Source organism: Oncorhynchus nerka, linkage group LG10, assembly GCF_034236695.1.
Source record: "Oncorhynchus nerka isolate Pitt River linkage group LG10, Oner_Uvic_2.0, whole genome shotgun sequence".
Lineage (NCBI taxonomy): Eukaryota > Metazoa > Chordata > Actinopteri > Salmoniformes > Salmonidae > Oncorhynchus > Oncorhynchus nerka.
The window spans coordinates 22,302,151-22,327,387 of NC_088405.1; the positions used below are offsets into that span (position 1 = coordinate 22,302,151).

At 42.2% G+C, this 25,237-nt stretch overlaps 1 protein-coding gene across 2 annotated transcripts; it reads left to right on the forward strand.

Moving 5' to 3' along the window:
• Positions 1-7,530: 7,530 nt before the first annotated feature.
• LOC115135022 (polyribonucleotide nucleotidyltransferase 1, mitochondrial) lies at positions 7,531-24,996 on the forward strand. 2 transcript variants are annotated; one of them, XM_029669203.2, is made up of 28 exons: positions 7,533-7,763; positions 8,018-8,078; positions 8,172-8,246; positions 8,460-8,565; positions 8,678-8,727; positions 8,970-9,033; positions 9,123-9,170; positions 9,256-9,369; positions 9,465-9,651; positions 9,834-9,885; positions 9,972-10,029; positions 10,387-10,483; positions 10,558-10,660; positions 10,822-10,892; positions 10,984-11,020; positions 11,129-11,195; positions 11,300-11,389; positions 11,518-11,571; positions 11,652-11,761; positions 11,877-11,948; positions 12,038-12,101; positions 12,195-12,278; positions 12,361-12,444; positions 23,672-23,778; positions 23,946-24,001; positions 24,151-24,229; positions 24,458-24,505; positions 24,588-24,996. In XM_029669203.2, exons 1-28 carry the CDS (start codon positions 7,645-7,647, stop codon positions 24,720-24,722), a joined length of 2,292 nt encoding a protein of 763 aa, XP_029525063.2. In that variant the 5' UTR covers positions 7,533-7,644; the 3' UTR covers positions 24,723-24,996. The 2 variants fall into 2 exon arrangements, with proteins under 2 accessions (XP_029525065.2, XP_029525063.2); XM_029669205.2 differs by lacking the exons at positions 23,672-23,778; positions 23,946-24,001; positions 24,151-24,229; positions 24,458-24,505; positions 24,588-24,996 and adding an exon at positions 22,819-22,911 and having other exon boundaries at positions 7,531-7,763.
• The last annotated feature ends 241 nt before the right edge of the window (positions 24,997-25,237 follow it).

The following is a 25,237-nucleotide window of genomic DNA, read 5'->3' on the forward strand; positions in this document are numbered from 1 at the left end:
AAGTCCTATATCGACATAACCCGAAAGGCCGCTTAGCAAGGAAGAAACCACTGCTCCAAAATCGCCATAAAAAAAGCCAGACTACAATTTGCAACTGCACATGGGAACAAAGATCGTTTTTGGAGAAATGTTCTCTGGTCTGATAGAACTGTTTGGCCATAATGACCATCGTTATGTTTGGAGGAAAAAGGGGAAGGCTTGCAAGCCGAAGAACACCATCCCAACCATGAAGCACGGGGGTGGCTGCATCATGTAGTGGGGGTGCTTTGCTGCAGGAGGGACTGGTGCACTTCACAAAATAGATGGCGTCATGAGGAAGGAAAATTATTTAGATATTGAAGCAACATCTCAAGACATCAGTCAGGAAGTTAAAGCTTGGTCGCAAATGGGTCTTCCAAATAGACAATGACCCCAAGCATACTTCCAAAGTTGTGGCAAAATGGCTTAAGGACAACAAAGTCAAGGTATTGGAGTGGCCATCACAAAGCCCTGACCTCAATCCTATAGAAAAATTGTGGGCAGGACTGAAAAGCATGTGTAAGCAAGGAGGCCTACAAACCTGACTCAGATACACCAGCTGTCAGGAGGAATGGGCCAAAATTCACCCAAATTATTGTGGGCTACCCGAAATGTTTGACCCAAGTTAAAGAATTTAAAAGCATTGCTACCAAATACTAATTGACTGTATGTAAACTTCTGGCCCACTGGGAATGTGATGAAAGAAATAAAAGCTGAAATAAATCATTCTCTCTACTATTATTCACATTCTTAAAATAAAGTGGTGATCCTAACTGACCCAAGACAGGGAATTTTTACTAGGATTAATTGTCAGGAATTGTGAAAAACCGAGTTTAAATGTATTTGGCTAAGGTTTATGTAAACTTCCGACTTCACCTGTATGTACGTACGGTCACTGTGGGGACGACGTCGTTAATGCACTTATTGATGAAGTCAGTGACTGACGTGGTACTCTCCTCAATACCATTGAATGAATCCCGGAACATATTCCAGTCTGTGCTAGCAAAACAGTCCTGTAGCGTAGCATCCGCGTCATCTGACCGTATTGAGCGAGTCACTGGTACTTCCTGCTTTAGTTTTAGCTTGTAAGCAGGAATTAAGAGGATAGAGTTATGGTCAGATTTGCCAAATGGAGGGCGAGGGAGCTTTGTTTTGTCTAGTTCCCTGTTTGTCCTGGGGATGTCCCCGAGGACGTTCTTGGGACATTGTGTCATGGTCCCCTGAATGTTCTTGAGATGTTGTGTCATGGTCCCCTGAATGTTCTTGAGATGTTGTGTCATGGTTCCCTGAATGTTCTTGAGATGTTGTGTCATGGTCCCCTGGAGTCTTTTGTCACGTGATGGTTCCAGGTGTCCCAATCCATTATAAGTAAAGTAATGAAATGGCATGGGGGTTAAGGTAAGCGGTACACCATTCAGCTAAAATAGTGTACAAATCTTTAATCAATGATAATATGATTACTTTTGACATGATCACTTAGTACCAACTTTTCAATATGACCCCCACCTGGGATTTAAACTCACAACCTCTGAATTGTGAGTTTAATCTTTCTGCTGAATCACAAATTCTGAATTTCATAAGTCCCCTACACAATCATTACCGATAATACATCTCTGCACTTAGCAAAAGATTGCAATCTGCACTGCTTTTTTAGTTATCAGTTATTCTGACTATTCTCTCATTGATTTAATTGACTTATTTCAGACATTTGAGTTTGGGTTTTCAGTACAGTTGTCTAATGTTGGTGGGGCATATTATTCTGTTTTAATGTTACTTCTGAATATGTTATACTTTTTCTTCAGTGTATTTTTAACAGCTGAGATTTACTTTGAATTGCAAAGTGTAGGAATAGGCCTACAGGTGAAATCAGTCATTGATACAGACATGGTGGCATAGCAGGAAGTGTGGAATGGTGTGAACCAAAAGGCTGTGAGTTCAAATCGCAGGTGAGGACATACTAATTACTGAATTAATAAAACATACAATGTAATCATGTGTGTCAAATATGTAAGTTGAAAATACTATATTAAAAGCACTGTGGGTGTCCCTAGCATTGCCAAAAGACAAAGAGCTGTGACCGGATAACTTGTTCACCAATCAGGGACTTGATGCTAAGGGGTGATGTGTAATGAAACTATTGTGCCTTTTGGGGGGGGGCTGCCACTTCTTTGAGACCATAAGGTGACAAACTGGGAACTGGACAAAAGATTTCTGGGGACCATCATACCGGAGGAAAGTGTAGACCGTATATTGTGTGTTGTAACCGGGCCCACGCCACCTGCGATTTCCTTGAAACGGATTGGTCAAGACATGCGCAGAGCCTGCAGCAGCACTCTGATGTGAAGGACAGAGAAATTGTTTGAGAGTTGACAAATAACTTTTTTAAAGATGCACTTTGCCCTTCTCTCTTTGCATCTATATATTATATTAAACTAAATCAAAAGTGGTGTGGCAGTGTCACACCAGATTGAAAAGTGCTGGGGCAAATGCCGCCTCACCACACATTTTCTGGCAGCCCTGCCATAGTTAATACTTGGTGGAAGCCACAGGAGGTTGGTGGCACCTTAATTGGGGAGAACGGGCTTGTGTTAACGACTGGAGCGGAATATGTGGAATTGTATCAAATACATGATTTCGAGGTGTTTGATGCCATTACATTTGCTCCATTCCGGCCATTATTATGAGCCGTTCTCCCCTAAGCAGCCTCCTGTGGTGGAAGCACCATTGGCAGTCATTACAGGTGTGAATCATTTTGAATAAGATGATTATTGTGGAGGCAGCATCATGTTATGGGTATGCTTGTTACCGACAGGGGCTGGGGAGTTTGTTAGGATCAAAATAAATATGAAAGGAGAAACAGGTAAAAAGTTAGAGGAAAACCTGCCACAATCTTCTGAAAACCTAACTCTGTGATAGCTTTATTTTTCAGCAGAATTACACACATTCTAATGCCTCTTTCCAAGAGGTGTTGAGTGTTCCTGAATGGTCTAGTAGTCACAGTCCTGACTTAAATATTCTTGAAAATCAGTGACAAGCATTGAATATTGTCATCCATCAATGATCCCCATCCAAATGTTGACCCCCAAAAAACATGGATATGTTTCCCTAAGAGTTGTGCAAAGTTAGTAGAATCTTATTCAAAATGATTCACGACTGTAATTGCCACCATGAAGGTTATTGTCATATAAAAATATTATTGATATCAGAAATGTGAATTATTGATGGACCCTCACCACTGAAAGTAAATCAATAATAATGATCTGTTGAATACTGCAAAACAGTGGTTGTCAAATTTGATTTTACATCCAGAGAATTAAAATAGGTTTTCAAAGTGCAATAAAAAAACAGACAATTCACTCTACATAACCTTAGAACAAAATAGGGTATGGCCTAAATGTCTGGGTTGTATAACTGACTGATAACTGACTATAAAGCAGGTAAATATACAGTGTAAGAGACAACCATTATACATGATGAAGAAGCTAGTACTGTGTTGATCAAAAAAACATATTCTTATCTTACAAGTCCTTCAACATATACTCAGATTGTGATTTAGGCTATTACAGTACAATTACAGCATGGCTGGCAAGCCTGACATTGTACAACCACAGACTTCTAGTTTATCATACCTCATTATCCCTGTGTGCTTCCCAATAATATATAATTTATTCTGCAGTGTGCACTCGTTTACTACTTCCCAAAAATGTAAAAGCATTGGATTGGTGGAGGCATGGGCTAGTGGGAGTTTCCACAATATTTCTTGTACCAGTCATTTCCTTTCAAACCGGTGAAGGGAGTGCACACTTTGGGAGGAAGAAGAGATCTTTGGGACATGACCCGGTGGGTATCATGTTAATTATGAGAACATGCGCCCTCTTGTGTTCACATTTTTAAACAGCACTGTACCAGATATGGTTTATAATAATGTAGGCTATGTACCACTCAACAATCCTCATTAAAGGGTACTATCTATCAATAGCTAGGTTTCCATCCAATTTGTGATATTTTCATGTGAATATGCTCAAATAATATGCGTTAATGTGTTAATAGGGTTTCTATCGCATTTTCAACTCTACTGGCGGGTTTGTCACAAAAACTGCTATATAGCCAATGGGCCCACATGTGCTCTAACAAACAGCTCGCAGATACAGTGCGTGTATGATTTAGAACGATGTTAGTTGTATTGGTCAAATGGCAACCAAGCATTAATCATCATGTCACCAGAATAACACCATCGATATTTATTTGAAAGGAGCATCAAGCTCGTCACCTTGCACATTCACCAGCCTGTGAAGTTCATGCTATTTCATCTGTACGGAATAAACTGCATACTTTCTCGGGTCTTAGTGTGAGGACCACACAACATATCACTGCTGACTCCAAGTTGACTTCAATATTGTATTTAACTAGGCAAGTCAGTTAAGAACAAATTATTATTTACAATGACCGCCAACCAAGCGGCCTCCTGCGGGGGCGGGGACTTTCGCAGCCCCGGTCATGACAAGAGAAATGTAAAACAACACAGCATGGTTGCAACACCACATGACAGCATACTAGCAGCACAAAACATGGTACAAACAATATTGGGCACAGACAACAGCACACAGGCAATAAGGTAGAAACAACAATTCATCATGCGAAGCTGCCACAAATGTCAGTGAGTGTCCATGATATGATAGTTATTCTATACATATTTGCGCATAAGGGCGTTTCCACCGCCATTTCTCACAATTTTACCGACACAAAAAGATCCTACCATGTCGAACGAACAAATTATCTTTAGGCATTTCATGCTTCAGATAATTAATGAGCATGAAATGTTTGGATGAAAACGTGCTTTATGCTAGATGAATTTGCTTGATGTTGATGGTTATGGTCATTGTGTGGGATACACACAATCACATTAGGAAAGTCAGCAAAACTAAGTTCAAACATCACCCTTCAATCATATTTTCTTTAGAAAAAAAAACATTTAGTAAATTTGACATACTGTATGTAATTTGAACAGGAATTGTTCACACTTGCAAGTTGAAGCGACGCAAATCCTATTATTTTGCATATCCGATTCAATTATATTTTTACTGCATTCTGAACTACAAAGCACATTAAATCAGGTATTTCAAGACACATTTCAAACCACATTCGTCGGTAGTTTTAAGGATACAAATATGATTCGTGGCCATGGGACTTGTCTGAATGGCCTAATCTGCAAACTTTTGTTTTTTAGAACGCCATATCTTGTTGCTTGTTAGCTACTCTGTTGCCAGTTTGACGAGAACTTGTGGTAGCTAACTAGGTTGCTAATTGTTGAATTACAAACAAATGAGTGAATGTGCTAAAAAGCTAGCCAGTTGACTGCTGTGGCAAACCGAAAAGGTCTCATTTTGAAAGTTGGATCATATCTTTTGAGGCTTTAAGTGTTCTTACACCGATTTCGAACCTTCAAATCAACTGGGAGACTTTCATGGCAGGTATTATTGTCACCTATGCATGCTACACAATTTCTGAGTGACTAGCACCAAACAGCCTACTGCGCTGCGCCTACAAACACGACAACTGGCGTAGCCATGTAAGCAAATTATTAGTCTGAACACACAGAAATCCGATTTGGGCACGTATAACTTGCTGTTTGAACAGTCAGTATTCCAAAACGGATTTGACCTGCAGTGTGAACAAGGCTTAAATGGGTTGGAGCTGTAAAATGCTGCACTGCAACGCCTTCTTCGATGTTTAACGGCTGGCGGCACCCAATAAATGTTGCATTACCGCCACCTACTAGACTGGAGTATAACTCCCTTGTACTTTACTTTAAAAAATAAATACATTTTAATACAACAAATACCCTCATATCTAACGCTACACTCACAAACATTTTTAAATAAATACCATACTCCACTATATAAGAGCCTGAAAGGATGGGACACCACAACTTAACACACCCTGTAAATCTTCAAGTCTCGGCACACCCAAATACCTCTCTGCAGCTGCCACCACAGCTGCCACCACAACCTCTATTTTCTGCGACTTAAGTTCCATCCCTGGAGTACAATTTATAACCATTGCTGTAAATGCCAAAAATCCAATCTTGCGGAAACATATATCACTTGTTGGTTTATCCCTCTGTATTGGGTACTCACACCACTCTCAGGATCTCTCCCCCTTGACCAATCTTCCTCTACTTTCTTCACTGCCTCAGCATATCACAACTTCAGCTCTACTCTAACCCTGGAAACCTCAACCTGCCCCTCTCACTGGACATTTCTGATCCTCAACCCCATGGGCACCTCTACAATTAACACATACCACTACTTTCCCCAATGCTACACATTCCTGTGTCTCATGCTCTTCTGCACACCTACGAACCTTCCACATGCCCATAAGCTTGACATCTGTAACAACGTAATGTATTCGGTACAAAAGCCTGTACAGGATAACTTATATATCCTACCATCACTTTGTCAGGCAAAGACTCAACATCAAAACTCAAAAGAACAGACAATCACTCTGTTTCTCCACTCTGTCTGCGTCACACCAAATGACGAGCATCAAAAACACCAGGAATCTTCCCCTTCAGTTGGTCAACTTTCACATTTACCGCTACCCTTGTAAATCACTCCTTTCAATGGCGCCCTTTTCTTGAGAGCAAAACAATTCACATCTCTTGCCCACATTCGTTTAACAAGGAGCAGCTGCTCCCTCTGACCAGCAGAAACGCAAACAATTATCACAAGACCATTTCTGGTTACTCTCACCGATTCCACAGCACTCAACTCTTTTCACGCACCCTGAAACCACAAATAGATCAGCCAAAAGAAAAGGGTACACTTTTTCCAAAAACTTCACTCCTACCGTCACAGACTCATCTTTATCCTGACCCTCAGTGCAAGCCTCAGGCTCCAGAGTTCACCATACCTACCACCTCCGATACTTCGCCCTCATTCACTTCCATTTCTCATCCTGTCTTCAATTCACCGTGCTTGCACTTTCTACCATTCTTCTTTAACATACCATCTCACTTTTTTCCTGCTACTTTTAACCAACTCAAGCTCACCCTCTTCCTCCCTCTCTTTCTTAGACCTCCTCTGCCTCTCTTTTCCCCCTCAATTCCTCCTTCATATTCCAAGTTTGGCTCTCCTTGTGATAATACTGCACTTCTCCTGACATACATCTTGTTCTTGCGTCAAGGGACGCCATTTAACCGGTTGTCACATTTAACCGGTTGTCTCCGTACAATCAGCACGAATCCCACGGGATGTAGCGCATCCCGTGCATCCCACTTGTAAATCAGCTAGTTCATCATGATGTTCTTCTTCATCAATAGCAACCGCGACGCTTTTCCATTTCAAACATGCGCGCCCTTTCTCTCGGATTCGCTTGCTCAGATCCTATGACCCCCGGTGCGCTCTATCTGCAAGTCACGGATTGTCCTCCCAGTTGCAACGCCTTGTTTTGGAGATGCACAAATAATGTCCAATCAGATATGGTGGAACGTCTTTTGTCCAATCACAGGACACTATTTATTTGTGACGTACTTCCGTGCATGTGATGAACTGTCATGGCAGTAAAATTGTGTAAAGGCTTCATGTTCAATTGAAAAGTATTTCTTATGGTAGTTTGTACTTGAATATGAAACATTTACTGAGGCTTGGGCCCACGCTGGCCAGACTAAATGTGCGGTTGTGCCACCAAAGTGTCTGGAACAGCCATGGAACGATACAAAAAGTGGGTGTGAACTTGGGTGAGAAGTAAGTATACGTCTGACTTAGCTACTTACATAACGTTACACAGTGACAACCGGTCAAGCCTGTGGGCCAACGCTTCAAGTGCATTATTCAACGCAATGGTGTGCATAGTCTGAGTCAGATATATTTATAAGACGGAATATGTATAGAATATTTGTCCGAATCCTCCTAAATCTGCGTTGCAGTTATGAATGGTTAATTGACTCCCATCAATTCACTCTAACTTCAGATGTGTTCTGATTTCCCCTCTTTTGAAGAAAACTTGAGATCTCAACAGGGAAACTTGCCAGATTTGCAGATGGGTCAGCTGTTGTGCAGGTATAAATCCTAAGCATTTTTTGAGAGTTTGTAAGTGAATATGCACAAGATGCTCAGACCAGTTACTTGGATGAATTCCACCTCATTTTACAGCTTGGTAATACAACAGTGATGGTGACAGCTGTCAGCAAAACAAAACCGTCCCCCTCCCAATTTATGCCACTAGTGGTAAGTTAATACTTAATTTTTATTGTAAGTGGGGTCATATCATTTTTTTCAATGCACTTCAAACATATTTAAACACTGCTTTTTGTCTTCCATGTGGGATGGTTCATTGTGTGTGATAATCTCTTTAGTGTAGTAGGCTATAACATAGTGGTTTTAGGTCCCTTGGAGTGATTCAGATCCCTTGGCTAGAACGGTGTGTTTTTGATTTGACAGGTGGACTACAGACAGAAAGCAGCTGCTGCTGGTAGAATCCCCACTAACCACTTGCGGCGGGAGTTGGGCACCACTGAAAATGAGATTCTGACTAGTAGGCTAATAGGTGAGAAGATGATTCTAACTCCTATGCCTTAACTCTTACTCCAGTTCTATATTAGATTTAGTGCAAATGCCATTAGCAGACTTAACTGTATCTCTTTATTGTCTCACCTCAGACAGGGCAATCAGACCCCTTTTTCCTGCTGGTTATTTCTATGACACTCAGGTGAGTCAGTATTTGTAGTTATTGTTGTACTTATGTAGGTTCATTACTGATATGTTTTTATTTATTTATTTTACCTTTATTTAACTAGGCAAGTCAGTTAAGAACAAATTCTTATTTTCAATGACGGCCTAGGAACAGTGGGTTAACTGCCTGTTCAGGGGCAGAACAATAGATTTGTACCTTGTTTACACTGTTATTACAAGTTATGCTCTTGATTTTAGTCCTGCGGTGTATATTTTCAGGTTCTGTGTAACCTGTTGGCAGTTGATGGTGTTAATGATCCAGATGTACTGGCTATCAATGGAGGTGAGGAGAGATTGATTTCCTTGTAGAAACATTCACATGATCTTTGTTTGACATCCAGTGATAACATGAACTATTTAACTTCCCTACAGCCTCTGCTGCCCTTACCCTTTCTGACATTCCCTGGAATGGGCCCATTGGTTAGTATCTCTTATAGATCTTTGCCCTTTTTCTTCGCCTGTATGAGGCTTTTACTATATGGTTTGTGTTTCGTGGATGTTTTAGGTGCAGTGCGCATTGGCCTGGTGGATGGCGAGTTCCTGGTGAACCCAACACGAAAGCAAATGGCTTCCAGCACTATCAATCTGATAGTGGCTGGAGCACCTCTCAGCCAAGTGGGTTAGTACTGTAGTCCAGCTATATCAGACATCCCTTTTTCCCTACAGGATCCTCTCTACCACACTGAAAAAAATTAAACATATTTTTTGTCTTAGTGATGATCGAGGCATCTGCTGAGAATGTGTTGCAGCAGGACTTCTGTCATGCAGTCAAGGTTGGCGTGAAGCACACACAGCAGATCATATTGGCTATTCAGCAGATGGCCAGAGAAGCGAAAGTGACCAAGCGCACCCCTCCCAAAATATTTTCTGCGCCCGAGGAAATGATTGAGCACACACGACAGTAAGACATATTTCTTTCTGACTTGATATATTGAGCACACACGACAGTAAAACATATTTCTTTCTGACTTGATATATTGACCACACACAACAGTAAGACATATTTCTTTCTGACTTGATATTTCCCATATTTCTTACGTTTTTTTTTTATGGTTACATGAAAGCACACGGTTTTGCTTTCAGATTTGCCTCTGAAAAGGTCTATGCTGTTTTCACAGACTTCACTCATGACAAGGTAAGTATTTATGTCTAGTTGTTTTTGCTATTGTGTTTTGGTGGTACTTTTTCATTCAATAAAATTAGTAACTTATTGTGTTTCAGATTTCCAGAGATGACGCCATTAACAAAGTGCGACTAGAAACAGAGGAACAAATAAAAGGTATGTATCACTGCTATATACAGATGTAGGATCTTAATTTGAGACGGTTTGCTACAGCAGGAAAATAATCCTGCAGAAACAGGAAATGTGAATAATAACTAATGGACATTTTTGTAGGTGTTGATACATTTTTCATGAGGGAAAGTCGAGTCTAATTTCAAAGTGGAAATGACAAACTTCAGAAGCATTTTTAAACCTCAAATACACAAAGTTTTACATTTCCTGAATTGCAGGAAAGTTATCCTGCAACAGGGGGACACAAATAAATGTTGTTACAAGATTTTTGCAACATCCAAGGTCTTGTGTGTGTTCGTTTACTGTCTAACCGCCTACATACAGTATGTCTGTTTTCTGTAGAGAAATATCCTCATGCAGAACCTTATGAGGTGATGGAATCCTTCAACATGGTGTCTAAAGAGGTCTTCCGCAATCTGGTTTTGAATGAATATAGGAGGTAAAGATAATGCATATCTCAGTAGTATTTAGAAAAGTGTCATTAATGTCATTAATAATGTCCTTGTTTTAAAGGTGTGATGGAAGAAACCTGACTTCATTAAGAAATATTTCCTGTGAGGCAGACGTTTTTAAGCCCCTTCATGGGTCTGCACTTTTCCAGAGGGGACAGACACAGGTAGGGATCTGGCATTATAAAAAAGTGCTCAGTGTAGGCGTGCTATTCATTTTGGGGACATTGGAAAGTTGAAGAGAGGAGAAATATATTTGCAGAGTCTGACTTGTTTTGGGTTGTTTATCATTGTATCTAGCCTAGTTAGTAAAGCCTTTTCTGTCTAGGTTCTGTGCTCTGTAACATTTGACTCCTTGGAGTCCAGTATTAAAACAGACATCATTACTACAGCATTAAGGTAAACTTATACATTATTAATTACAGTCCTTTTGAATGCAAGTGTGTGTGTGTGTATATGTTAGCTGAAACGAGTTGCTCTCTTTTAACAGTGGAGTCAAAGACAAGAATTTCATGCTTCACTATGAGGTGAGTATCACAATATGTAAATAATAAGGATTCCAGTAGGATTTGCTTATTGGTTTGGTATTGCAGAACAAAATCTGCATGGGCTGAAATGATCTTTTTCTGTTTCAGTTTCCTCCTTACGCAACCAATGAGATTGGAAAGATGAGTGGAATGAACAGAAGAGAGCTTGGTCATGGTTAGTATGTTGGTATGGATTAAAATATGCCCATGGGTAGTGTGTGGGTGGCATGCCTATGTTCATGTGACTATTTAAATAATATTCTGTTTCTATGTTGACAGGGGCACTGGCGGAGAAGTCTTTGAGACCTGTCATCCCAAAAGACTTCCCCTTCACTATTAGAATCACCTCTGAGGTTTTGGAGTCTAATGGTGAGTTCTGTGGATGACCTCCATTTTGCTTCTATTTTTTTTTTTTAGACCACTTCTTATTATAAGCTTAGTTGCCAAATCTTAGTCATTTCAATGATTGTATGGTGAGCGCACTCTCGTTCTCTCAGGTTCCTCGTCGATGGCGTCAGCATGTGGAGGGAGTTTGGCTTTGATGGATGCTGGTACAATACTTAACTTTTTTTTTACATTTTTGTTGCTGATTCTTTCATTTACAGTGAAACATAGCACTTCTGTGTTCCAGGTGTGCCTATTACATCAGCTGTGGCAGGTGTAGCTATTGGACTCATCTCCAAGGCAAACCCAGAGAAGCCATCGGAAATCCAGGACTACCGAATACTGACTGATATTCTGGTACTCAATATTACTAGTATTTTTCTCACAATTCCTAAAGCGAACTACATTTTCTATGGAATACCACATGTACTATAATCATAAGATCTGTTTTATGTGTTTTCTGTCACAACAGGGAATCGAGGATTACCTAGGAGACATGGACTTCAAACTGGCTGGAACAAATAAGGGTATCAATGCCTTACAGGTACTGTAGCTGAACATCCATTGGTTTCTCTCTGCTGTCGTATTTTGTTGACTGTGTTTCTTTTTGCTATAATGTATGCTTCCTCCTAGGCTGATGTGAAGATTCCAGGCTTACCTCTGAAACTTGTAATGGAGGCTATTCAGCAAGCCACAGGTGACATGAAAGACATGCCCCATAAATAGCTATCTATTCATTCTCTAGAGAGATAAATGTCGAAGTCACCACCCTCATTTTATATCCTTACAGTTGCCAAGAGGGAGATTTTGGGCATCATGAACAATACCATTGCCAAGCCCAGGGCTAACAGAAAGGAGAATGGTCCGGTTGTCGGTAAGACTCTTGGTTGCTAGTCCTTTTTCATTCCCATTATTTATGTATTTTGCTTTCAAGGTATGTTTCCTGTCTGTTGTAGAAAATGTCAGAGTCCCAGTCTCCAGACGAGCACGCTTTGTTGGGCCAGGGGGCTATAACCTCCGCAGACTACAAGCTCAAACAGGTAACATTTACCCCAACACATTAGCTCTCTTCATCGCTGCATAGTGTATGGCTGGGTTCCCTGTTCCAAAGTGTTTTTTTCCCTCCACCTTTTATTTAACCAGGTATGCTAGTTGAGAACAAGTTCTCATTTACAACTGCGACCTAGCCAAAATAAAGCAAAGCAGTGCGACACAAACAACAACACAGAGTTACACATGGAATAAACAAACATACAGTCAATAGTACAATAGAAAAAGTCTATATACAGTGTGTGCAGATGAGGTAAGATAAGGGAGGTAAGGCAATAAATAGGTCATAGTGGCGAAATAATTACAATTTAGCAATTAAACACTGGAGTGATAGATGAAGATGAATGTGCAAGTAGAGATACTGGGGTGCAAAGGAGCAAAAAATAAATAACAGTATGGGGATGAGGTAGTTGGATGGGCTATTTACAGATGGGCTATGTACAGGTGCAATGATCTGGGAGCTGCTCTGACAGCTGGTGCTTAAAGTTAGTGAGGGAGATATAAGACTCCAGTTTCAGTGATTTTGTCATTCGTTCCAGTCATTGGCAGTTAGTTTTACTTGCATTTAAGAGCAGTTGGAGGCCACGGAAGGAGAGTTGTAATGGCACTGAAGCTCGTCTGGAGGTTAGTTAACACAGTGTCCAAAGAAGGGCCAGAAGTTTACAGAATGGTGTCTGTGTAGAGGTAGATCAGAGAATCATCAGCAGCAAGAGAGACATCATTGATGTCTCCTTCCAGTTCTCTGCTGCCAATGACTGCTGCCAATGACTGGAACGAACTGCAAAAATCTCTGAAGCTGGAGACTCTTACCTCCCTCACTAGCTTTAAGCACCAGCTGTCAGAGCAGCTCACAGATCACTGCACCTGTACATAGCTTATCTGTAAATAGCCCATCCAATCTACCTCATCCCCATACTGTATTTATTTATTTATCTTGCTCCTTTGCACCCCAGTATCTCTACTTGCACATTCATCTTCTGCACACCCTACCACTCCAGTTTTTAATTGCTATATTGTAATTACTTCGCCACCATGGCCTATTTATTGCCTTACCTCTCTTATCCTACCTCATTTGCACATGCTGTATAAAGCTATTTCTACTGTATTATTGATTGTATGTTTGTTTATTCCATGTGTAACTCTGTTGCATGTGTCGAACTGCTATGCTTTATCTTGGCCAGGTCGCAGTTGCAAATGAGAACTTGTTCTCAATTTGCCTAGCTGGTTAAATAAAGGTGAAAAAGAGAAGAGTCGGCCCGACAATTGAATCCTGTGGCACCCCCATAGAGACTGCCAGAGGTCTGGACAACAGGCCCTCCGATTTGACACACTGAACTCTGTCTGAGAAGTAGTTTGTGAACCAGGCGAGGCAGTCATTTGAGAAACCAAGGCTGTTGAGTCTGCCAATAAGAATGTGGTGATTGACAGAGTCGAAAGCCTTGGCCAGGTTGATGAATACAGCTGCACAGTATTGTCTCTTATTGATGGCGTTTATGATATCGTTTAGAACCTTGGCGTGGCTGAGGTGCACCCATGACCAGCTCTGAAACCAGATTGCATAGTGGAGAAGGTACGGTGGGATTTGAAATGGTTGGTGATCTGTTTAACTTGACTTTCGAAGACCTTGAAAAGGCAGGGTAGGATAGATATAGGTCTGTAGCAGTTTGGGTCTGGAGTGTCTCCCCCTTTGAAGAGGGGGATGACCGCGGCAGCTTTCCAATCTTTGGGGATCTCAGATGATACGAAAGAGAGGTTGAACAGGCTAGAAATAGGGGTTGCAACAATTGCGGCGGATAATTTTAGAACGAGAGGGTCCAGATTGTCTAGCCCGGCTGATTTGTAGGAGTCCATATTTTGCAGCTCTTACAGAACATCAGCTATCTGGATTTTTTTCTCACCTTTATTTAACCACGTAGGCTAGTTGAGAACAAGTTCTCATTTGCAACTGCGACCTGGCCAAGATGAAGCATAGCAGATGCACATTTTTGCTTGCAAAAGCTAGCCTTAGCTTTCCTAACTTCCTGTGTATATTGGTTCCTAACTTCCCTGAAAAGTTGCATATCAAGGGGGCTAATCAATGCTAATGCAGAACGCCACAGGATGTTTTTTTGCTGGTCAAGGGTAGTCGGGTCTGGATTTGGGTGAAGTAGAAATGGGGGAGGCTTGGGCAAGTTGCTATGGGGGGGTGCAGGCTGTTGACTGGGGTAGGGGAAGCCAGGTGGAAAGCATGGCCAGCTGTAGAAAAATGCTTATTGAAATTCTCTATTATCGTGGATTTATGGGTGGTGACCTAGCCTCAGTGCAGTGGGCAGCTGGGAGGAGGTGGTCTTATTCTCCATGGACTTTAGTGTCCCAAAACTTTTTGGAGTTTGTGCTACAGGGTGCAAATTTCTGTTTGCAAAAGCTAGCCTTTGCTTTCCTTAACTGCCTATGTATATTGGTTCCCAACTTCCCTGAAAAGTTGCATATCACGGTGGCTATTAGATGCTAATGCAGTATGCCACAGGATGTTTTTGTGCTGGTCAAGGGCAGTGAGGTCTGGAGTGAACTAAGGGCTATATCTGTTCCTGGTTCAATTTTTTTTTTGAATGGGGCATTCTTATTTAAGATGGATGAGGAATAAAAAGAATAACCAGGCATCCTCTACTGATGGAATGAGGTCAAGATCCTTCCAGGATACCCGGGTTAGGTCGATTAGAAAGGCCTGCTCGCTGAAGTGTTTTAGGGAGACAGTGATGAGGGGTGGTTGTTTGACCGCAGACCCATTACGGAAGCAGGCAATGAGGCAGTGATCGCTGAGATCCTGGTTGAAGACAGCAGAGGTGTATTTGGAGGGCAGGTTGGTTAGGATGATATCTATGAGGGTGCCCGTGTTTATGGATTTGGGGTTGTACCTGGTAGGTTCATTGATAAATTGTGAGATTGAGGGCATCAAGCCTAAATTGTAGGATGGCTGGGGTGTTAAGCATGTCCCAGTTTAGGTCACCTAACAGCATGAGCTCTGAAGATGGATGGGGGGCAATCAATTCACATATGGTGTCCAGGGCACAGCTGGGGCCTATAGCAAGCGGCAACGGTGAGAGACTTGTTTCTGAAAAGGTGGATTTTTAAAAGTAGAAGCTGAAGTTGTTTGGGCACAGACTTTGATAGTAAGACAGAACTCTGCAGGAGATTGCAACTCTGTCTCCTTTGGCAGTTTTATCTAGTTGGGAAATGTTATCGTTAGGGATGGAAATTTCAGGTTTTTTTGGTGCCTTCCTAAGCCAGGATTCAGAAACGGCTAGCACATCCGGGTTGGCAGGGTGTGCTAAAGCAGCGAATAAAACAAACTTATGGAGGAGGCTTCTAATGTTAACATGCATGAAATCAAGGCTTTTACGGTTACAGAAGTCAACAAATGAGAGCGTCTGGGGAATGGGAGTGAAGATAGGCACTGCAGGGCTTTGATTAACCTCTACATCACCAGAGGAGGAGTAGGATAAGGGTACGGCTAACGCTATAAGAACTGATCGTCTAGTACGTTCAGAACAGAGAGTAAAAGGAGCAGGTTTCTTGGCGCGGTACAATAGATTCAAGGCAGGCAATACAGTGGAGGTAAACCTAGGCATTGAATGACGATGAGAGAGGTATAGTCTCTAGAGACACCATTTAAACCAGGTGAGGTCACCGCATGTGTGGGAGTTGGAACAAATGGGTTAGCTAAGGAATATTGAGCAGGGCTGGAGGCTCTACAGTGAAATAAGACTAATCACTAACCAAAACAGCAATGGACAAGGCATATTGATATTAGGGAGTAGCTGGGCGAACTGGAGGCACGGCGATTCAGACAGCTCGCGGGCTGGGGCTAGCAGAATGGCTTTAGAGGGCCTTTGCGACGGAGAACGTCTGTTGTAGCCGCCTTGTGCGGTTACGTCGGCAGACCATTTGTGATGGATCAGCAGGGCTCCGTGTAGTAAAAGGGTCCAGGCCAATTGGAAAAATGGGTATAGTAGCCCAAGAAATTGGCTGATGGACCTCTTCAGCTAACAGTCCGATATGCTCTAGACAGCTAGCGGGCTGCGGCTAGCAGATGAGCATTCAGGGGACGTCGTGACGGAGGAGCCTGTTGAAAACCCCCCCCCCGGGCAGATTACGTCGGTAATCCAGTCGTGATGAATCGGCGGGGCTCCGTATCGGCAGTAAAAGGGGTCCAGGCCAATTGGCAAAATAGGTATTGTGCATAGTGTATGGGGGGAAATCTGTTGCAAAGTATTCCCACGCATAATATATACAGTTGAAGTCGGAAGTTTACATAGACCTTAGCCAAATACATTTAAACTCAGTTTTTCACAATTCCTGACATTTAATACTAGTAAAGATTCCCTGTCTTAGGTCATTTAGGATCACCATTTTATTTTAAGAATGTGAAATGTCAAAAAAGTAGAGCGAATGATTTATTTCAGCTTTTATTTCTTTCATCACATTCCCAGTGGTCAGAGGTTCACATCGAGTCAATTAGTATTTGGTAGCATTGCCTTTAATTTTTTTTACTTGTGTCAAATGTGTCGGGTTGCCTTCCACAAGCTTCCCACAATAAGTTGGTTGAATTTTGGCCCATTCCTCCTGACAGAGCTGGTGTAACTGAGTCAGGTTTGTCGGCCTCCTTGCTCGCACAAGCTTTTCAGATGTGCCCACAAATTTTCTGTAGGATTGAGGTCAGGGCTTTGTGATGGCCACTCCAATACCTTGACTTTGTCCTTAAGCCATTTTGCCACAACTTTGGAAGTATGCTTGGGGTCATTGTCCATTTGGAAGACCCACTGTTTGCGACCAAGCTTGAACTTCCTGACTGATGTCTTGAGATGTTGCTTCAATATATCCACGTCATTTTCCTTCCTAACGATGCCATCTGTTTTGTGAAGTGCACCAGTCCCTCCTGCAGCAAAGAAACCCCACAACATGATGCTGCCACCCTCGGGCTTCAAGCTTGGGATGGTGATCTTCAGCTTGTAAGCCTCCCCGTTTTTCCTCCTAACATAACAATGGTCATTACGGCCAAACAGTTCTATTTTTATTTCATCAGACCAGAGGACATTTCTCCAAAAAAATCGATCTTTGTACCCGTGCGCAGTTGCAAACCGTAGTCTGGCTTTTTTATGGCGGTTTTGGAGCAGTGGCTTCTTCCTTGCTGAGCGGCCTTTCAGGTTATGTCGATATAGGACTTGCTTTACTCTGGATATAGATACTTTTGTACCTGTTTCCTCCAGATTTTCACATCTTTGCTGTTGTTCTGGGATTGATTTGCACTTTTCGCACCAAAGTACGTTAATCTCTAGGAGACAGAAGGCGTCTCCATCCTGAGCGGTATGATGGTTGCGTGGTCCCATGGTGTTTATACTTGCGTACTATTGTTTGTACAGATGAACGTGGTACCTTCCGGCATTTGGAAATTGCTCCCAAGGATTAACCAGACTTGTGGAGGTCTACATTTCTTTTTCTGAGGTCTTAGCTGATTTCATTTAATTTTCCCATGATGACAAGCAATGAGGTACTGAGTTTGAAGGTAGGCCTTGAAATACATTCACAGGTACACTCAATGAGCTATATACGGCCATAAGCAAACTGGAAAATGCTCATCCAGGGGCAGCACTCCTTGTGGCCGGAGACTTTAATGCAGGGAAACTCAAATCTGTTCTACATAATCTCTACCAGCATGTTAAATGTGTAACCAGAGGGGGAAAAAAACTCTAGAGCACCTTTACTCCACACACAGATGCGTACAAAGCAATCCCTCGCCCTCCATTTGGCAAATCTGACTATAATTCTATCCTCCTGATTCCTGCTTACAAGCAAAAATTAAAACAGGAAGCACCAGTGACTTGGTCAATAAGAAAGTGGTCAGATGAAGCAGATGCTAAGCTACAGAACTGTTTTGCTAGCACAGACTGGAATATGTTCCGTGATTCTTCCGATGGCATTGAGGAGTACACCACATTCAATCACTGGCTTCATAAATAAATGAATCGATGACATCGTCCCCACAGTGACCGTACAGTGGGGCAAAAAAGTATTTAGTCAGCCACCAATTGTGCAAGTTCTCCCACTTATAAAGATGAGAGAGGCCTGTAATTTTCATCATAGGTACACTTCAACTATGACAGACGAAATTTGGAAAAGAAATCCAGAAAATCACATTGTAGGATTTTTAATGAATTTATTTGCAAATTATGGTGGAAAATAAGTATTTGGTCACCTACAAACAAGCAAGATTTCTGGCTCTCACAGGCCTGTAACTTCTTTAAGAGGCTCCTCTGTCCTCCACTCGTTACCTGTATTAATGGCACCTGTTTGAACTTGTTATCAGTATAAAAGACACCTGCCCACAACCTCAAACAGTCACACTCCAAACTCTACTATGGCCAAGACCAAAGAACAGTCAAAGGACACCAGAAACAAAATTGTAGACCTGCACCAGGCTGGGAACACTGAATCTGCAATAGGTAAGCAGCTTGGTTTGAAGAAATCAACTGTGGGAGCAATTATTAGGAAGTGGAAGACATACAAGACCACTGATAATCTCCCTCGATCTGGGGCTCCACGCAAGATCTCACCCCATGGGGTCAAAATGATCACAAGAACAGTGGGCAAAAATCCCAGAACCACACGGGGGAACTTAGTGAATGACCTGCAGAGAGCTGGGACCAAAGTAACAAAGCCTACCATCAGTAACACACTAAGCCACCAGGGACTCAAATCCTGCAGTGCCAGACGTGTTCTCTTGCTTAAGCCAGTACATGTCCAGGCCCGACTGAAGTTTGCTAGAGAGCATTTGGATGATCCAGAAGAAGATTGGGAGAATGTCATATGGTCAGACTCAACTCGTCGTGTTTGGAGGACAAAGAATGCTGAGTTGCATCCAAAGAACACCATACCTACTGTGAAGCATGGGGGTGGAAACATCATGCTTTGGGGCTGTTTTTCTGCAAAGGGACCAGGACGACTGATCCGTGTAAAGGAAAGAATGAATGGGGACATGTATTGTGAGATTTTGAGTGAGAACCTCCCATCAGCAAGGGCATTGAAGATGAAACGTGGCTGGGTCTTTCAGCATGGCAATGATCCCAAACACACCGCCCGGGCAACGAAGGAGTGGCTTCGTAAGAAGCATTTCAAGGTCCTGGAGTGGCCTAGCCAGTCTCCAGATCTCAACCCCATAGAAAATCTTTGGAGGGAGTTGAATGTCCGTGTTGCCCAGCAACAGCCCCAAAACATCACTGCTCTAGAGGAGATCTGCATGGAGGAATGGGCCAAAATACCAGCAATAGTGTGTGAAAACCTTGTGAAGACTTACAGTAAATGTTTGACCTCTGTCATTGCCAACAAAGGGTATATAACAAAGTATTGAGAGAAACTTTTGTTATTGACCAAATACTTATTTTCCAGTATAATTTGCAAATTAATTAATTAAAAATCCTACAATGTGATCTTCTGGATTTTTTTTCTCATTTTGTCTGTCATAGTTGAAGTACCTATGATGAAAATTACAGGCCTCATCTTTTTAAGTGGGAGAACTTGCACAATTGGTGGCTGACTAAATACTTTTTTGCCCCACTGTACATACCCCAACCAGAATCCATGGATTACATGCAACATCTGTACTGAGCTAAAGGGTAGAGCTGCCGCTTTCAAGGAACGGGACTCTAACCCAGAAGCTTTTAAGAAATCCCGCTATGCCCTCCGATGAACCGTCAATACAGGGGCTAAGATTGAATCGTACTACACCGGCTCTGACGCTCGTTGGATGTGGCAGGGCTTGCAAACTATTACAGACTACAAAGGGAAGCACAGCCACAAGCTCCCCAGTAACACCAGACGAGCTAAATTACTTCTATGCTCACTTCGAGGCAAGTAACACTGAAACATGCATGAGAGCACCAGATGTTCCGGATGACTGTGTGATCACGCTCTCCATAGTAAGACCTTCTTAACAGGTCAACATTCACAAAGCCGCAGGGCCAGATGGATTAGCAGGACGTGTACTCCGAGCATGCACTGACTGGCTAGCATCTTCACTGACATTTTCAACCAGTCCCTGACTGAGTATGTAATACCAATATGTTTCAAGCAGACCACCGTAGTCCCTGTGCCTAAGAACACTTAAGGTAACATGACTACCGACCCGTAGCACTCACGTTTGTAGCCATGAAATGCCGTGAAAGGCTGGTCATGGCTCACATGAACACAATTATCCCAGAAACCCTAGACCCACTCCAATTTGCATACCGCCCTAACAGATCCAAAGATGATGCAATCTCTATTGCACTCAACATTGCCCTTTCCCACCTGGACAAAAGGAACACTTATGTGAGTGCTATTCATTGACTACAGCTCAGCGTTCAACACCATAGTACCCTAAAAGCTCATCACTAAGCTAAGGATCCTGGGACTAAACGCCTCCCTCTGCAACTGGATCCTGGACTTCCTGATGGGCCGCCCCAGGTGGTAAGGGTAGGGAACAACACATCCGCCACGCTGATCCTCAACACGGGGGCCCCTCAAGGGTGTGTGCTCATTCCCCTCCTGTATTCCCTGTTCACTCATGACTGCATGGCCAGGCACGACTCCAACACCACCATCAAGTTTGCCGATGACAACAGCGAGACAGCCTATAGGGAGGAGGTCAGAGACCTGGCCACGTGGTGCCATTTCAACAACATCTCCCTCAACGTGATCAAGGCAAAGGAGATGATTGTGGACTACAGAAAAAGGAGGACCGAGCACGCCCCTATTCTCATCGACTGGGCTGTAGTGAAACAGGTTGTGAGCTTCAAGTTCCTTGGTGTCCACATCACCAACAAACTATCATGGTCCATACACACGAAGACTGTCATGAAGAGGGCAAAACAAAGCCTATTCCAGGTCAGGAGACCTGGAGATTTGCATGGGTCCTCAAATCCTCAAAAGGTTCTACAGCTGCACCTGACCGCAAGGCACTACAGAGGGTAGTGTGTACGGCCCAGTACATCACTGAGGACAAGCTTCCTGCCATCCAGGACCTCTATACCAGATGGTGTTAGAGGAAGGCCCTAAAAATGGTCAGACTCCAGCCACCCAGTCAGACTGTTATCTCTGCTACGGCAAGCGGTACGGGAGCACCAAGTCTAGGTCCAGAAGGCTTCTTAACAGCTTTTACCCCCAAGCCGTAAGACTCAGGGCGGAAAATGTCAAGACCTTTGAAAGTTTCTTCAAGTGCAGTTGCAAAAGCCATCAAGCGCTATGATCTAACTGGACCGCTACAGGAAAGGAAGACCCAGAGATACCTCTGCTGCAGAGGATACATTCATTAGGCTTACCAGCCTCAGATTGCAGCCCAAATAAATGCTTCACAGAGTTCAAGTAACAAACACATCTCAACATCAACTGTGCAGAGGAGACTGTGTGAATCAGGTATTCATGGTCGAATTGCTGCAAAGAAACCACTACTAAAGGACACCAAACTCCGTCCTTTGGTCTGATGAGTCAAAATTTGAGTTTTTTTTGTTCTTTGAGACAGAGTAGGTGAATGGATTTATCTCTGCATGTGAAGCACGGAGGAGGAAGTGTTATGGTGTAGGGCTGCTTTGCTGGTGACACTGTCAGTGATTTTATTTAAAATTCAAGCTACAATTAAACCAGCATGGCTAACACGGCATTCTGCAGTGATACGCCATTATAATTCCACTTAGTGGGAATATCATTTGTTTTCCAACAAGACAATGACCAAACACACCTCCAGGCTGTGGTAGGGCTATTTGACCAAGGAGAGTGGTGGAGTGCTGCATCAGATGACCTGGCCTCCACAATCACCCGACCTCAACCCAATTAAGATGGTTTGGGATGAGTTGAACTGCAGAGTGAAGGAAAAGCAGCCAAAAAGCGCTTAGCATATGTGGGAACTTCAAGACCGTTGGAAAAGTATTTCAGGTGAAGCTGAGTGAGAGAATGCCAACAGTGTGCAAAGCTGTCATCAAGGCAAAGCTTGGCTACTTTGAAGAATCTCAAATATTTTTGATTTGTTTAAAACTTTTTTTTTGGTTACTACATGATTCCATGTGTGTTATTTCATAGTTTTGATGTCTTCACTATTATTCTACAATGTAGAAAATAGTCAACATAAAGAACCTGTGAATGTGTACGTGTGTTCAAACTTTTGACACTGTGTGTTTTTTATATATATAAAAGAAACGTCCCTTTTTCAGGAACCTGTCTTTCAAAGATAATTCGTAAAAATCTAAATAACTTAACAGATCTTCATTATAAATGGTTTAAACACTAGTTGTCATTATTTGGCAATCTCAACACTTACAGGGGAGACCTCCTCCCTCCATGTGGTACCCTTCCTGCAGGCTCATCCTGACGTGACCCTCCAGCATGACAATGCCACCAGCCATACTGCTCGTTCTGTGCGTGATTTCCTGCAAGACAGGAATGTCCGTGTTCTGCCATGGCCAGCGAAGAGCCTGGATCTCAATCCCATTCAGCACGTCTGGGACCTGTTGGATCGGAGGGTGAGGGCTAGGGCCATTCCCCCCAGAAATGTCTGGGAACTTGCAGGTGTCTTGGTGGAATAGTAGGGTAACATCTCACAGCAAGAACTGGCCAATCTGGTGCAGTCCATGAGGAGGAGATGCACTGCAGTACTTAATGCAGATGGTGGCCACACCAGATACTGACTGTTACTTTTGATTTTGACACCCCCTTTGTTCAGGGAAACATTATTAAATTTCTGTTAGTCACATGTCTGTGGAACTTGTTCAGTTTGTCTCAGTTGTTGAATCTTATGTTCATACAAATATTTGCACATGTTAATTAAGTTTGTTGAAAAACACAGTTGACAGTGACAGGACGTTTGTTTTTTTGCTGAGTTCATATACTACTGTTCAAAAGTTAGACATGTCCTTGTTTTTGAAAGAAAATGACATTTTGTGTCCAATAAAATAACATCAAATTGATCAGAAACAGTGTAGACATTGTTAATGTTGTAAATGACTATATATATATATATATATATATATATTATATATATGCATGCAATCGTATACAAATGTAAGCAAGGTTTGAAATCATTGTTTTAGTCAAATGCTATGTCTGTTTGGACTCAAGAAAAAATCTGCCTGCTGCTGAATCTAGTTGATGATCCCTGGTGTATGGGGAAATTACAGGTTTTTGTATGTGTGGTTGTTTTGTGTCATTGGATAGGTGTGACGATAAGCCAGGTGGATGAGGAGACCTTCTCTGTGTTTGCACCTACTCCTGGTGCCATGAATGAAGCCCAGGAGTTCATCACAGAAATCTGCAAAGATGATGTGAGTCCAACCTAGTCTAATTCCACTGTATTGCCAAATTTCTTACAATTGCTCATTTTTATTTACTCCTCGTTAAACATCATTGTACTATATGCTCCAAAAAGGCAGTACTTACCCACATCAGTACTGATATGAATCTGAGGATGTATTTTTTTTCTTCCTTTCAGCAAGAGCAGCAGCTGGAGTTTGGTGCTGTTTACACTGCCACCATCATGGAAATAAGGTACACACTGCTGCGTTATTGGGGGCTGCTGTTTCATCTGTGATGCAGTCAAGTTTTTAAAATGTTTGTTCCATTGATTGATTTAAATATTGGATTGCTGAACAGGTAGCTTCATGACTTGCTGCACTTCTGTCTCCTTTCCTCCACAGGGACATTGGTGTCATGGTGAAGCTGTATCCCAATATGAGTGCTGTTCTGCTCCATAACTCTCAGCTGGACCATAAACGGGTAAGAGTCTAGTCCCAGAATACCATGCAGGGATTACAGGAACTTCAACATGTATTACGTTTTACAGATGTTACCAGTTTGGAAAGGGCTGCATGTGTTGGCTTGTTTTCAGTTATATTTACAATAAGTTGTAATTTGTGTGATTTTAAAAAGTAATCCATTAATAAACAATGTTTCAGCTAAAATTGTTGGCAGAGTGAAATAATTGTACATGTTGAATTTGTCCAGATAAAACACCCAAGTGCTATTGGATTAGAGGTTGGACAGCAGATTCAGGTATGTATTGCAGTCTTCTGACCTTCTTAATTTGCTTAACTTCTTGACTAATATTCTTTCTTTGATGGAATGCTATCAACAGGTTAAATACTTTGGGCGAGACCCAACAGATGGAAGAATGAGGCTTTCAAGGAAAGTGTTACAATCTCCAGCAGCAACAGTTGTTAAGACACTGAGTGAGAAACAGAGCATCACCATGGGCACAGGGAATGGCTAAGCAACCAGCAACTCGTCTTGACTCCCCTTATCCTCCTAGACACGGACCAACTGTTCAGTCTCCATCCACAGTCTATCTACCCTGACTTCTCTGAACTACCATTTGTCATTTACTCACCAACATCCTCCAAGCACTGGTTGCTGTACTCTCATTCTCTGTTGATTTCAGCAATGATATCAGCTTGGTGGTCATAGGATTTTGAGTTGTCAAATAACAATATGCTGTCAGTTTGTTTATCTATTTTATACAATGAATAATAAATATGTAAACTAAACATTCCATTGTTTTACATTCACTTGACTTGAACCTGTGACTCCTCATGCCATATTCCAATATTCGACATACTCATTGTTAGTGCTACAATATTTAGTTGGCTGTTTAAATTGAAATCAACAGCATTCCTTTTCCTATATTGTAAACAGAGACTAACAGGTCTGTATCCCAACCATATCGAAACTATTACAGCATTAAAGCCATAGTACTGGTTTCCGTAGCCCCTCAGAGGAGACCCCGCG

What these genes read in the sequence shown, in the direction of transcription:
- LOC115135022 (XM_029669203.2), top strand. Translation starts at nt 7,645, where the DNA reads ATGAAACATTTACTGAGGCTTGGGCCCACGCTGGCCAGACTAAATGTG. An exon ending in GTTTTGAATGAATATAGGAG is followed by an intron (nt 10,484 to 10,557) that starts GTAAAGATAATG and finishes CTTGTTTTAAAG; the next exon opens with GTGTGATGGAAGAAACCTGA. An exon ending in ATCATTACTACAGCATTAAG is followed by an intron (nt 10,893 to 10,983) that starts GTAAACTTATAC and finishes CTCTTTTAACAG; the next exon opens with TGGAGTCAAAGACAAGAATT.